Here is a 14,676-nt window from a genome sequence, read left to right as displayed (position 1 = left end):
GAACAAGGGACAATGGGCAAAGGCCTCTCAGTGGGCCTCACCTCTCCGCTTATCTTCTCAGGGGTTCTTTGTGGACCCCACCTGGGGAGAAGTGAGCTCTCCAGAAGCCTGGTTCTCTGTGGGGGAGACACCAGAGGATACTCTGAGTATCCTGAAGTGACCCAGGAGTTCTTAAGGTCTTCTGTACTCTGCATTACCATTCTGGTGAAGTCTACAAAAATGTTTTGGCTTTGATTTTTTTTGAAGATAAAGTCTTGTTGTATGGCCTGAGCTGGCTTCAAACTTGCAGTCTGCTACCTCAGCCTCCCAGTGCTAGGGTTACAGGTATGTACCACTGCTCTTGGCTGGAATAAAAATTTTTAAAGAAATGAAAACCAATTTTTGAAATACAGTTGTTAACATTGTTTTATTTTATTTATTTATTTATTTATTTATTTTCAGTCTTTTTGAGACAGGGTCTCCCTGTAGCCCCAGCTGTCCTGGCACTTACTTTGTAGACCAGGCTGGCCTTGAACTCATGGAGATCCACCTGCCTCTGCCTCCCAAGTGCTGGGACTACAGGTGTGTGTCCCCACGCCTGGCAAGGATGCTAGCTTTTTAAACTTGTGACTGTGATAAGGAAACATTAATATTTGTGTGAAACACAGCTGCCCCTGCTATGGCCTATTACCCATATTCCTGCTCACAGAAGGAATGCAGGTTTCTATTAGCAATGAGGGCTAAAATGTAATCTTGTTTGTTTGGTTTTTGTTTTTGAGACAGGGCATCCCTGTAGCTCCAGCTCGCCTGGAAATGGCTGTGTAGCCCAGGCTGGCCTCAATCTCAGAGATCTGCCTGCCTCTGCCTCTCGAGTGGCATGCACCACCACGCCCAGCTTAAAATGTAATTTTTCTCTCAGTCTAAGTTCAAGGAACTGCCTGGAATCTAAGAGCCTCTGCTACTGTGCCCTAGAAACATGGCCTGGAAACTCTAGGAGGCCCATCTGCCCACAGTCATTGTCCTCTCATGGCCACACAGCCTCTGATCTATGACCCCAGGTTTCCCCAGTTCCTTCTGCCTTCTGAAGTACTTGCCAGAATCCTGTGACAAGTGTCAGTTACTCTCAGGGTATAACCCTAACTCCTGAGCCAACCATTCAAGCAGGCCTTTTCAGTTTCCCAAAATGTCATGTGTGCCTTGTGTGTCCGCCTTGTAGAATGTGCGGTCCTACCAGGAATGCCATTGCCCTGCGTGGTTATGCTTGTCCTTCAGGTTTCTGGCCAGCCATGTCTCCTGGCAGTCTTTGGTATCACCCCAATGCCAAGTGTTCACAGTGTCCTATTGTCACTTCCCTGTAGCCACAGATAAGTGTACCCACCAGCTTCCAGTAGTCCCAGCTGGCCTGGAACTCACTATGTGGACCAAGTTGGCCTTGATCTCATAAGAGACCTACCTGCCTCTGCCTTCCAAGTGCTGGGATTAAAGACACATGCCACCATGCCCCACCCTCTTTGCTTTTGAGGCAGGGTCTCACTCTGTAACGCAAGCTAGCCTCAAAGTCAAATCAGTCCTCCCACCTCAGCCTCCCAAATACTGAGAACACAGGGGTGAACCACCCACCATTCCTGGCTGTTGGTTTTTTTAATTTTGTGATTTTTACACCTTATTCTGTAAAATAGAATGAGTATTCAGTGCTCTCAAGCAGAGGACATTGGTTTATAGAGAAAAAGAAACAAAAAGTAGATTTGTCATATCAAGCTTTCTTTCCTTACAAAGTGAGGTCAAAGAGAACAATAGTAAAAGAGGCATCGATTGCTCTGGATTGTCATCTGTGTGGAAAGATTAAGCAGGGGCTCTGAGCTAAGTTTAGAAATAATAGAATAAAATGCACTATCCATGTATGAGGCCCTGGATTCTTCCCATAGCACCACCACACTGTCAAGAGGAAAGGCTAAGGAGGAAGGCCTTGTGCTGGGCAGTCTGCTCAGTGGTCAAGCCCTCAATTTAATCCCCAGCTCTAAAGAAAGACTTCCCAACTTTTCAGTGTTTTGGTAAATTTTCCCTCAGTATTTGTGTCATGATTATTTTACTTTTTTTAATTTGTTTATTTTTTGCCTTTAATTATCAAAGATATCCCTGGTTGTTATGGAAGTGAAGGAAGTTTTTGTTTTTGTGTTTTGAGATAGGGTTTCCCTTTATAGCCTAGGCCCCCTTCCAACTAGTTATGACCCTCCTGCCTCAACCTCCCCAGGACTAGGATTACAGGCATGAGCCACCACACTCAGTTTATATAATGCTATGATTTGAACTCAGGGCCTCAAGCATGCTAGGCAAGCACTCTACCAACTGAGCTATATCCCAGCCCCATGCTTTCTACTGAGCTCTCCCGCCTCTTGCTACCATAGTAACTATCTTGGTCTTGTATATGTACCACAGTTTACTTATCTAGGGAAATGCACAGTTCTGACTGTTTCCTCTGTCAGCACTTGCTAGAATTGGGTCACATAGAAGCCTGCTTCCATGGCTATCAGTTTAAACTCAGACTATTCTGTGGGCCGGTCAGGTGTCCCAACTAATTAAGCTGGCTTCACAGTGAGCCAGGGGTCAGCGGGCCTCAGAACAAGAAGGACAGGTTTCTCCTCCCACATCATGTCTGTATCTTGGGAGAGCCCCCTTGTGACTAGGGTGTGGTGTGTCTCAGCGGCCTCTCATTGATCCCTTCTGACAGGGTGAGAGGCTGCAAGCAGATGAATACGCTCCAGTGTGCTCGACACGTGTACCAGTCGGAAGGCATCCGAGGCTTCTATAGAGGGCTGACTGCCTCATATGCTGGGATCTCAGAGACGATCATCTGTTTTGCTATTTATGAAAGTTTAAAGAAGTGTCTGAAAGAAGCTCCATTAGTCTCTTCCACAAATGGAACTGAGAAGAATTCCTCAGGTTTTTTTGGACTCATGGCAGCTGCTGCTGTTTCTAAAGGATGTGCTTCCTGCATTGCTTATCCACACGGTAGGTTTTGCTCTTTTCTCCTGGAGCAGTGAAAGAGTTGTCAGGTTTGTTGTGTGTCACCGTATGTAGACTACAGCATCCTGCAGCACAGACTGATGCAAATAGAGATTGAGTCTCCCTTACCCAGAACGCTTGTGACCAGCTGTGTCTCAGTGGGGAGTGTGTACTTAGCTTCCCGGGTTAAGCATGTCATGTTTGGGAAACGGAGATGCTCCCTCTGCCCTTGCAGGTGAAGGAGCAGACTGGCACTGACATTGACTGCAGATTCACAGGTCATGTGAGTGATGGAATTCTGCCTTGCTCTGCTCCCTCTCAGTGTGGATATTACTTAAAGTTCGTTTTGTTTTGTTTTGTTTTTTCTTTTTTTTTGAGATAAAGTCTCCCTGTAGCCCCAGCTGGCTTTCAACTCACAGAGATCTGCCTGTCTCTGCCTCCTGAGTGCTGGGTTTAAAGGTGTGTGCCACCATGCCCTGTCTGGCTATTAAAATTTTTTGATTCAAAAAAATTTATGTGGGAGCCAAAAGAAAATCACTCAGCTTCCACTTGGACTAGGGTGCTGATAAATCTACTTTGAGTGCTTTTTTTTAAGCACTTTTCCTTTTTTGATAGTAGGGATCCAATCCAGAGCTTTATACATATTATACACATGCTCTACCATTAAGCTGCACCCTTAGCCAAACTGAAAGAATTAAACAACTACAGCCCCACTAACCTACTTTAAAAAAAGAAAATAGTTTATTTGGGGCTGGAGAGATGACCCAACAGTTAAGAACACTGGCTGCTCTTCTTGCAGATGAACTGGATTCAGTTCCCAGTACCCACATGGCAACAAAAAAACTGTAACTCCAGTTCCAGGGGATCCAACACCCTCTTCTGGCTTCTGCAGGCATTGTACACACATGGTATAAATACATGCAAGCAAAGCACTCGTACACATAAAATTAAAATAAAATAAAAACAGTTTATTAGACTGGATGTGGTAGCACACCCCTGAAATCCCAGCACTCAGAAGCAGGCAGATCTCTCTGAGTTTGAGGCCAATTCGATCTGTATATCGAGTTGCAGGCCAGCCGGGGTTGCATAGTCTCAAAACAAAAAAACAAGCAAATGGGTTGTGTTTTCAAAAGCCTCTTGCACAGCAGTGACAAATGCACCCAGTAGGTCAAATAACTGGTATTAAGTCCCGTCATGTGCTGGGGCATTGCTAAGCAAGTCCCAAAGGCTAACAGCAAAGAGGTCAGCAGTGCCTGCCTCCCAGGCTCTAAGGTCTGCACCACAGGCAAGAGTGGCCGTGGTCTGGGGGGGGACCAGGTGGGCAGAGACTTGAAGGAGGAAGCTGGTTTTTCCACTAGGCAGAATGGGGAAGTTTTGAGGAGAAAGTTGGAAGTAGAACACAGTCTAAAAGAACTGGTCTTTTCATTGGCTGCTCTGTCCAGTAGAATCAAGATGCCCAGTAGTCACAGAGGAGCCTTGACTTCTTCCCCACTCGGATTCTTCACCGTAAAACAAGTGTTTCTCCCTGCAGAAGTCATCAGGACCAGGCTTCGAGAGGAGGGCACCAAGTACAAGTCCTTCGTGCAGACGGCACGCCTGGTATTCCGGGAGGAAGGCTATCTTGCTTTCTACCGAGGACTGTTGGCCCAGCTCATCCGGCAGATTCCCAATACTGCCATTGTGCTGTCCACCTACGAGTTCATCGTGTACCTGCTGGGAGACCATGCTCAGTAACGGGCCACACAGTTGTGCTCTAGAAGAATAAAACTGAAATCCCTAGAGATTTTCTTTTCCATTGATATTTAGTACTCGAAACTGAACGGGAAAGGCCGTAGAATATCCGGCTTGTGTCACCTGTTGGACATTTCCTTTTGGATTCATGCTTTCTGGAAGGTTTAAATTCATTAACGTTAATAGTTATAATTATAACTTTTTTTTTAAGTTAAAAGAGGATTGAGGATTAAGCAGCAGTAAATTAAATCATGTATTTAAGTGTACGTGGGTTTTGTGTTCTCTTATGTGCTCAGTACTGTGAACCAGCCAAGGGCTTTAGCATTTCGGTGAAGTGCGCCCTGGAAATTTGGAGAAAGAGAAGTGAAAACCAACCTTGTTCTCTAACTTGCTTGTAATGAAGGTCACACTGATGGCTAGGGAGAGAGAAGGAAGTCACTCCCTGGTGACCCTGTGGGTAGTCTTCTTCCTCTGCTTCTCTCTTATGTGCATTTCCAGCTCCCCATAAAGATTGATCAATAATCTAAGCTTCTGGGCTCTAAAAAGGAAAGACTGTAACTTTCTTACCCTTTAAAAAAATATTTTCATTTTATGTGTACGAGCATACTGCCTGCATGTATGAAGTACACCATGTCATGTATGAAGTGCACCATGTCATGCAATGCCTGCAGAGGTCAGATGAGGGAGTCAGATCCTCTGGAACTGGAGTTATGGCTGGTTGTTTGCCACCATGTGGGTGCTGGGACCCAAACCTGGGTTCTCTTCAAGAGCAGTCGGTACTCTTAACTGCTGAGCCACCTCTCCAGCGCCCCTCCTCTTTCTCTGACAGGGTCTTGCTTCTTTAGTCCAGGCTGACCTCAAACTCTAATCCTCCTGCTTCAGCCACCCAAGTGCTGGGAAATCAGATGAGCACCGGCCGGCCTGACAGTAAATACTTTGCAATGTAGTATATATAGACATATAGACCCTGAGGTTATCCTTCAGTCTGTTGCTACCTCTTGGCTGTATTTCCAGAAGGGAAGCCCTGTTAAGTCCAGGCATACTCTTGAGTGTGTGATGCCACAACCTTAGGTTGCTGCAAGTACTGTGTGTGATATGCAATAGCATCCGTTCTGTGGACTCTCCCCTGATCTTGGGTCTTGGCTCCTGAGAAATACAATGCCACTCAGGAGTGATGGCCCATCCCTGGGGAGGACTTGTATTCTGACAGGAGATGCTGCTGTTATTTAGATACCCCTTTTTTTAAAGGTGGACTTTTTGTTTTTTGAAACAGGGTCTCACTATGTAGCATCAGCTGGCCCAGAACTCACCAAGAACTACCTGCCTCTGCCTCCCAAGTGCTGGGATCAAAGGTGTGTGGCATCATGCCTTTAAACTAAAAAGGGGTTTTGTTTTCATTGCTAGAATTTTAGCTAGGTGCGGTGGCACACACCTGCAATCCCCACCCTGGAGAGGTGGCATCAGGAAGATGAGCAGCTCAACAGGGGCGTGGCAGAACATACCTTTGATCCCAGCAGGCAGAGGCAGGCAGATCTCTGTGAGTTCAAGGCCAACCGGGTCTACATAGCAAATATGAGGTCAGCCTGTGTTACATGAGACAAATGAATAATTTATTTAAATAAATAATCATGTAGCCCAGGCTAGCCTGGAACTCCTTATGTAAGGATTACCTTGAACGTCTGGGTCCTTCTGTCTTCCAGAGTGCTGGAATTACAGTTACTACCACACTCAGTTTATGGGGTGCTGGAGATCCAGCCCAGGGTTTTGTACATGCTAGGCAAGCATTCTTACCAGCTGAGCTACATCCCCAGCCTGCTTCCTCATTTTTAATGGACTTTAATAGGGGAACAAAAAGAGCGTGGTGAGCTTGTAATTCCAGCACTTAAGAGGCTAAGGCAGGAAGAGTATCGTAAGTTCAAGGCCAGTCTAATCTACATAAGGAGTTCCAGACTTGCCAGAGTTACATAGTAAAAACCTGTGCCAGAAAGAAGGCAGGCAGGAGGAAGGAAATGGGAAGGGAAAGGAAAAAAGTGTTTAGAAAATAAAATGAGTGACCCTAGTCATTCTAGTACTTGTGAAGTGTATGACAGGGGAGTGGTTCCCATTCCTGAAGCCCACAGCTGTTTGATAATGGCACTAAGCAATAGCCTCCTGTTTTTAATATTCAATTTTAATTCAATATTGTACCTATCATAAAGACTGATGGTTAGATTGCTTGTTTTGTTTTGCTTTGAGACAGGTTCACAGGTATTCCAGTCTGGCCTGAGACTCACATAACTGAGGATGGCCTTGACCTCTGATCCTCCTGTTTCCACCTTCCAGATGCTAGGATTACAGTTGTGAATTTATTTTTTACTTGTGGATAATCTGATATTGAGCTAGTATAATTTAGTTTCTGCTTCGTCAGCACCAGGGCATTGAAATGACAGAGACTTGAGCACCAAAGTGGGAAGGGAACAAAGAGGAAAAAAAGAGATACTCTCTCAGGAAAGAGACTGGGATTTAAACTGGTCAAGACCACTGCCAGAGCCCTGCGTGGGCAAATTCTATCATTTACTCCTTTCTCCTTCACAAGCTTACTCTTTCGGATTCCATTTTTAAATAGTCTTACACATACATTTATGTGCACTCACGTACACATTTCTGGCTTTAACAACCCTGTGGTGGTTTGGATGAGCATGCCCCCCATCCACTCAGGTATCTGAACACTTGGTTGCTAGTTGGTGACTGTTTGAAGCAGTCATGGGGAGGTGCAGCCTTGCTGGAGGAAGTATGTCACTCAGGGTGTTTCAATTTATAGCCTCACCCCACTTCCAGTTCATGCCGTCCTCTTCCTGTGTGTGGTGGATAAGGCTATGATAGCCAGCTTCCTGATCTGGCTTGCCTGCTACCTGGCCTCCTCCACCATTATGGACTGTCCTTCTGGAACCCAAAGCCAAAAGGAACTCTTCATAAGTCATTTTGGATCGTGGTATTTTATCACAACAACAGAAAAGTAACCAATACAAACTATCATTGTGTACTGGTAACTGCCAAGCCCTGGACTGAGGTTCAGGCATTTTCTCATCAAAGTTAATCCTGGCATCCTTGTAAGGTAGATGGTACTATCCATACTTGTTGACAAGTGAGAGGCTCTGACTACACATGGCTTGCTTGAGATGATGCAGATAGCAAGTGGGAAACTGATCCATGGCAATTTGTGTCCTGTTGAATGAATAAATCAAAGACGCCCAAAGGGCCTTAGAAAACATGGTGGGTATTCTGACTCCAGTGTTAGCTAGTGCCTGGGCTAGTCAAAAGGTAAAGAGCTTTCCATTTTAGCTCACTGTTTCAGAGGTCTAGTCCACCATTGGTTGGCCCATTGCCTTGGGGCCTGTAGGGAGGCAGCACATTATAGCAGGAACACATGGCCTAGCAAAACTAACAGCTTAGAAGCAGGCAAGGAAGGGACTCAAGTCCACAGTCCCCTTGCAAGGACACACCTCCAGTGGCTACCCACTAAGCCTCAACAGTTTCCTCCACCTTCTAATAACTCTGCCAGCTAAAGACCAAGACTTTAACCCATGGGCCTTCAGAGGGCATTACAGGTCTAATCTGTGCCAGCAAAGTTCTGAGTCCAAGCCTAGGTCTGACAGATATTTCATTCCTTTTCCCTAAGGCTTAGGAAGCCTCAGGTGATGCCAGTGATCAAGGAGTACCTAAGCTTGGGGCTAGAGATAGCTGAGGGGTTAAGAGCAGTGGCTGTTCAGAACCCAGGCTTAGTTCCCAGCACCCACATGGTAGCTAACAACCACCCATTAACTCCAGTTCCAGGATATCCAACGCCCTCTTCTGGTCTCCATGGGTATTCCATGCCTGTAGTACACATACATACATGCAGGCAAAACACTCATATGCATAAAATAAGAAAAAAATTTAAAGAACACCTAAGCTTTTGAGGAATGCTCACAACAGTTCTTAGATGTGGGAGTAGAAGCTGTCCTCTGGGACTCAAACACTGAATCCTCAGGGGAAGGGAATGACGCTTAAATATGGTGCCATGTGTTTTGTGGGACAGTACACCCTAGGTATGCTCAGGGCTCGAAGGCTGCAAGGAAGCCACCCAAGACCCAAACACCCCCTTCACACCTGCTTCACTTACCCTGGTTTCTCATTCCTGCCTAGGGACCAGGATGTGGATGAATTAACTGGCAATAGAAAGCAAGAGGTAACAATGGCCCTCAACCCACCATCCCCCACAGAAAGCTTGATCTTAACACTGATAAAACTGCGGTGGGGGGGGCACAGAAACACTGCATAGTTAAGTACAAATATTTGCTTTTTTTTCTCTCTCCTTTTTTGAGACAAGAGATTCACTATGTATTCCTGGCTGGCCTGGAACTCAAGAGATCCTGCCTGCCTCTACCTTCCTGAGTGCTGGGGTTAAAGGCGTGCTTGTTACAAGAACGCCCAGCCCAAGCTTTTCTTAACCAGTCATTTAACGCACGTCAATACTGAAACACTTCTACAAATTGATGCACTCTCCCCGTGAGGTAATTGATTTGCAGTGCATAAGTTTTATCAAACTTGGCATATTATGAAAATCACCTACATGCGACTTCTTTAGAAAAAAATGTATCATCCCTCCAGGGCCAATACCTCCAGCTCAACCATTCTAATGGCCGCATTCAGCTCTAACACATTGTGAAACATGGCTATCCTATGACTGTGTAACCTCGTTCCCATCTCCGGACGGCTGTGCTAGTACAGGCTAATTTTTAACCATAGTGGCTTCAGGATCTGCCCAGCTCGGCCCGGCGCTACGAAGGACTACCGGGAAGAAAGAACGGCTGGAACGCCTCCGCGTACACCCGAGGTGCTCCCCCACCGCAGCCACCCCGGGACTGACCCCGCAGGTCAGCGAGCCGCACGGCGCGCGCATGCGCAGGCAGCGGGCGCGGACCGGGGGAGGACCCTCCGGCCTCTAGTTTCGAGGCTTTCCATCTTCGGCCGCTGGAGGGCGCTTCCAGGCCGGAGCCCCGCCCACCGGGCTCGCCCCGCGCTGTGATTGGGTGCGCGACGGGAGCGCGTCGAGTCGATGGGCCGGGCCCGCGCCGGCTACAAAGCGGCGAAGGTCACGGCGCGAGCAGGCGCGCGCGGCCGCCCGGAGTCCCGCTTGCGGCCCGGCGCTCTGCGCCCCCAGCCTGGAGCCCCCAGTCCCGAGTCATGGAGGGAGTGAGCGCGCTCCTGGCCAGCTACCCCACCGCCAGCTTGGCGGGCGGCCTGGGGATCACGGCGTGCGCCGCGGCCGGCGTGCTGCTCTACCGGATCGCACGGAGGTGAGTGTGCGGCCCGCCTGCCCGCGGCCCCGGCCGCCGCCCCCCCGCCGTTCCCGCGCGGCGGAGTCCTCCGCTCCGCGCCTCCACCCTCGCCCTCCCCTCCTCCCAAACCCCAAGCTGGGAAGGCAGGAGCGGCCTCCGAGCGTGGCTGGGGGAGGGGGCTGCCAGCTTCCGCTTCCCACCGAGGCCCGCTGTCCCTGCTGGCTGCCCTCTAGGGCCTCTGCAGCCGGAAGGATAGGGTGATGGGAGCTGGCACTCGGTGCTCCGCACGCGATGGCAGTGCACGCCGCACGTGGGCACCTTTCAGAAGCTTCCCCTGGAGAAGCCCAGAGACCGGGAGCTCAATAATTAGGGAGACGCAAGTGAGCACTGCAGCAGCCGGAGGCTGGAGCGTGCACTCCTCACCCCGAGGGTGCTGGGCCTCCCAAAGGTGGGCAATGCAGAGCTCCTTGGAAGCTGTCTAGGATGGGCCCATTGGAGCCATGCTCCGCCCTGCTATGGCTTAGAGATCGCGCAGACCCAGGCATTCAAAGATGGCCTTAGCTGTCTGCCTCCGTGGTCAAGCACAGAAATGGTATGGCCTCATAAGCAGGGTGTAAGAAATAGCCAGCTGTTTTCCCCTTCTTCAGGGACAGGAGCAAATAGGAGTTTGTGGGAACATCTTAGGGACAGCCAGGGATATTCAAAGCTCAAGATTTTAGGTTAAGAGAAGAGAAAAAGGACTTGCCTGTGGTACTCAGCAGCAAGGAGCTGTGGCCTGAACTTGGGCAGCTTGGCTGATGAGTCTCGATGAGTCTCGGTCCTTAACCCTGCTTCTTCCTCTAGGGGAGTTGGGGGATGGGTGAGTCACAGTAGCCTCCTAGGAAAGGGATGTCAGCCTTGTCTGGAGGAGGGGTTCATCTCCCAGGAGGACTTCCGAGAGTGCCTCACTTCCAACCTAAGCCTCTATGCCTTGTTCCCACCCAGTTTTTGGAAGCCAAGGGGCCCTGCGAGACCAGCTGATCCAAACTGGTCCTTTTATACACAAGGACACCTAGGCAGGTGGCTTACATTCCAAGGAGAGCTTGTCCAGAGCCCAGGATCCTCTTGGGTGCCACTGCCCCTCTTCCTGCCCAGGATGGGACATGTAGCGAGAGGACAGCACCTGCACTCATTTGTGTTGAATGTGGAGGAGACCAGGCCCCAGTCCCTGTGCCCTGGCAGCAAGGGGTCTTCCCTCTATTAGAGACAGGAATCTGAGGCCTTGGTGAGGTGGCAGGGCATATTCTTGCAATGGGAGTCATGGGAGTGCCCAGAAGGCCATGCCCCCCGCCCGCCTGCCCCTGTGACACCAGAGGGTCAAGGGAGTGGATTCCATTGCTGTTGATGGTCACAGAAAAAGATCGTTTCTTCCCAGGGCTCTAATTTGGCCTCCTGAGCACTGGGTTTCATCTGGAGGTGGTAAATTGGCCAGTGTCAGGATCTGGAAGCAAGATTAGCCTAGCAAGTCTGCAGCCTTCCCTTTCCTAGGGGAGAGCGCTATGGCAGTGTGGAATCACTGGCTTTGAGTGGTGAGTGGAGGTTGAAGGACCCAGAGAAGGGCCTACAAGGGATTGTTTAGGATAGTGCCTTGATAGAGTGGGTGATGGCAAGCTTAGCAGGAGCCATGTGGAGAGAATGTCCCCTTGGCTCTGTTCAGGTCAGCCCCTCTGAGGTTTTTTAATTGACCAAAGTGCCAAGGGAGGCGGTTGCTTCTATGAAGTCCTTCGGAGCCCAGATCAGGGTCAACCTGCCTCAGATTCTAGTGGCAGTTACTGTGAATGGTAGGAGCAGCTGCCATTCCTATGCAGGTGACTGAGCACCTGTATGCAGCAATTAGGCAGCCCCAGAGGCAGTGCGTGCTTTCCATTTTACAGCTGGAGAAACAAGGCCTGGAGGCCTGCCCCACTCACCCAGTTGTAAGTGGCAGAGCCCTGCCTCACACCCATACTGCTGCCAGCCATGCTGCCCATCTGCACCTACAGACAGCACAGTCCTGCAGAGGCCCCAAATCCCACTTCTGTGTCACCCCACCTCTGCTGCTGCTCAGGTGTGTCTTGTCCCTTTGCACCAAGTGTTCAGGATTGACCCCTTGTGAGCACATCCCTACACCCATCACAGACCTGCTTGGGCAGCCACTGGGATCTGTTGGTGTTTATTGGGATTGTATTTCTGGTGTTTAGAGATGAAGAGGATATGGTGTCTCAGTTGCATAGCAGAACCTGTCTTAGCATTCAGAGCCCCTCTAGCAGTCCTTCCTGTGTCCAACCTCACCTCACCACTCACTGCCCGTTCCGCCTGAGTGGACTTTCCTGTGACCCCTGCCTTCTTCCTGCCCTGCCGCCGAGTGCACCTGTTCTTAGGACGATAGCTTGTGCCATATGTGTCAGCTGGCCACTCTCCGCCAGCATCTGTTGCCAGTGACCATGTGAATTGCTGCTCTTGTGTCCAGGTCCTAGTATAGCATTTTGCTTGTCTTTCATCTCTGGAAGCCTTACATGGTGCTTGGTGGACTGGTAACGTAGTACATCACTCCCAGGCCAGCTCTATGGGCCAGCTCTGACCCCTGGGGCATCAAGATTTGGGGTCTGTTGTTGTGAGGGCATTGCTGTGAGACTGGGGCAGGTGAGCTGGAGGCCTGTCTGGCCCAGGCAGAGCTGAGTTGCAATTTGGTACTGCTGCTGTTGTTGAAGCCCAGGATGTTCCACCTTGACTCATCCTATTAGATGAGGTCACACTTGGAAGGACAGAGATGAACCTCTTTGTGAGGCTGGCCCCTGGACCCTTAGGGAAACCTGGCTCTCTCTGGGATAGTCTCTCCGGCTCCTTAGGGACAGATGGGCACACTGGTTTCCATAGACTGAGAGCTCCCTAGGACAACTGAGCTCCATCCAGTGTCTTCTGTGTGGCACAGCACTAGGTACAAGCCTTAAGTGGGACTTGGGCCAAGGTACTGGAAGTAGTGCCCAGCTCTAGAACAGGAATGCTGGGGGCGGGGGTTTGCTCTACCGAAACGTCCACGTCCTGGGCACATGTTCATGTTTCCCCTGTGTGTGTCCTGGGCTCATGGAGGGTTGGATGTCAGGTGTGCAGCTGGCCTTGGCCAGTTCCAAGGATCTGTCCACCAGAGATGCCTCTAGCACTCTCTGGCATCCCAAAAGCTCAGTGTCAAGGCGATGAGCGGGGAAAGTGGCTTCTAGGCGCCCCTACCCATCCATGGCAAGGTGGCCAGGGCTTGACCATAGCTGACGCTGTTCTGCAGAGCATGGACCAACACTGGGCAGGAAAGTAGCCTCTGCAAAGTCATCTCCTTCCCTGAGCATGAGAACATTTCCATCTCACCACCTTCACCTTGTCCACCAAGTAGGCTTTGTCACCTGGCCAGGTTGTTGGCCTGAGGAAGAGAAGTGAGCTGAAGACTGAGAGAAAATTGAGCGTTTCCCTGAACAAAAGCTGGGTGTGTGCCAGGCATGGTGGCTGGAGTCTTTCAGCCCTCAGGAGGCAGAGGCAGGTGGATCTCTGCCAGCCACACCGTCACTTCCAGGTGGGCTGGGACTAGGAAGACCTTGTCAAAAAAAAAAAAAAGTTGGGTGAGTCTTGAAGCCTGTCTGGAGAACAGTGTAGAACTGTGAATTGGCTGGGACTGCTTGCACATTGGCCCCCAGTGTGGTGCATGAGGCCTTGAACACAGCAGCACTGGTTGGTGCTAGAGAATTTGAGATTCTAGCCAGCCACCTGTTGGGGCTTCCCCTGAAGAAGGTAACTGTAAAGATCCCACCTGGCCAGGGTAGGCAGCAGCTGCTTTGACCACAAGGGAACAGCCCCTCCCAACCCCACCCCTGGCAGAGATAAACCTCTGGCTTTAGGGGAAGACTAATCCCCCACCTTCCACTTGCAGACCAGATTCTTCCAGAGGCCAGGAACCATTTCCCTAGCAACAGAGCTGGAGCCCCAGAATGGAAACCTGGCTTCCTAGGTGGGAGGGGCTTCCGGGCAAGCTCCCTGACACAGAGCCACAGTCCCTGCTTGCCTTTGGTCTCCAGGGTAAGCACAGGAATTGGCCTTTCCAAACAGAGCAAGGCTAAGGAGCCCTAGGGCAGGTGGGTGCTTTGTCCTAGACTCTGACAGATGAGCAGTCAACACTGCCTGGGCACCAGCTATGTGGAATGCTTCCTGCATAACTACAAAGAAGCCTATAAAAGAGCTACAAATTACCACAAAGTAAGTGCCTAATTGCCCAGGAATGCCAAATGTGGGCCCCCCAGCAGAGCGGATTTCCAAACCTCCAGCCACATCAGGTGCCATGGTTCCTCTAGTTCTTCCTGTTGTTGGAGCTGGTGAAGCTGCTGGGTGTCAGGCACTAGCAGCAGCCTCTCCCAGGCAAGAACTCTGAGCACCCCACTTGAGAAATGAGGGAATAGAGATCCCAGGAGGTAGAGGGACCTGTTTGTGGCACAGGGCACCTTGCCCAGTGCACTGTCTCTAGGTTTTGCCTGCCAGCCTTGTGCTGCTGACAAAAGACAGGGTCTCCCTGTACCTCAGCTGCCCTAGAATTTGGGTGCCTGCCTCTGCCAGCAAGACTTATTATTCTTTTTTTTTTTTTTTTTTTTTTTTTTTTTAAAAACAG

The 14,676-nt window shown here is 49.9% G+C and overlaps 2 protein-coding genes across 5 annotated transcripts in view; both read left to right on the top strand.

Annotated features, from left to right (window-relative positions):
* The window catches only part of Slc25a33 (solute carrier family 25 member 33), a 34,648-nt gene extending 29,669 nt beyond the window's left edge, over positions 1 to 4,979 (top strand). For 2 of the 4 annotated variants that reach the window (XM_008831913.3, XM_008831912.2), the window contains 2 exons: positions 2,708 to 2,988; positions 4,514 to 4,979. In XM_008831913.3, coding sequence (XP_008830135.1) covers positions 2,708 to 2,988; positions 4,514 to 4,716 — 484 coding nt within the window. In that variant the 3' untranslated portion in view covers positions 4,717 to 4,979. Of the gene's footprint in view, positions 1 to 2,707; positions 2,989 to 3,217; positions 3,266 to 4,427 lie in introns of all 4 variants that reach the window. The other 2 variants (XM_029562995.1, XM_017797820.2) reach the window with 2 other exon arrangements.
* Positions 4,980 to 9,822: 4,843 nt separating this feature from the next.
* The window catches only part of Tmem201 (transmembrane protein 201), a 25,884-nt gene continuing 21,030 nt past the window's right edge, over positions 9,823 to 14,676 (top strand). Inside the window, exon 1 of the mRNA XM_008831906.2 lies at positions 9,823 to 10,031. Coding sequence (XP_008830128.1) covers positions 9,919 to 10,031 — 113 coding nt within the window. The 5' untranslated portion in view covers positions 9,823 to 9,918. The remainder of the gene's footprint in view (positions 10,032 to 14,676) is intronic.

The sequence above is a fragment of the Nannospalax galili genome, unplaced genomic scaffold (genome assembly GCF_000622305.1).
Source record: "Nannospalax galili isolate Female #2095 unplaced genomic scaffold, S.galili_v1.0 scaffold870, whole genome shotgun sequence".
Classification (NCBI taxonomy): domain Eukaryota; kingdom Metazoa; phylum Chordata; class Mammalia; order Rodentia; family Spalacidae; genus Nannospalax; species Nannospalax galili.
Note: the sequence above shows the minus strand (reverse complement) of the source record. Positions and strands in the feature narration are given on the sequence as shown.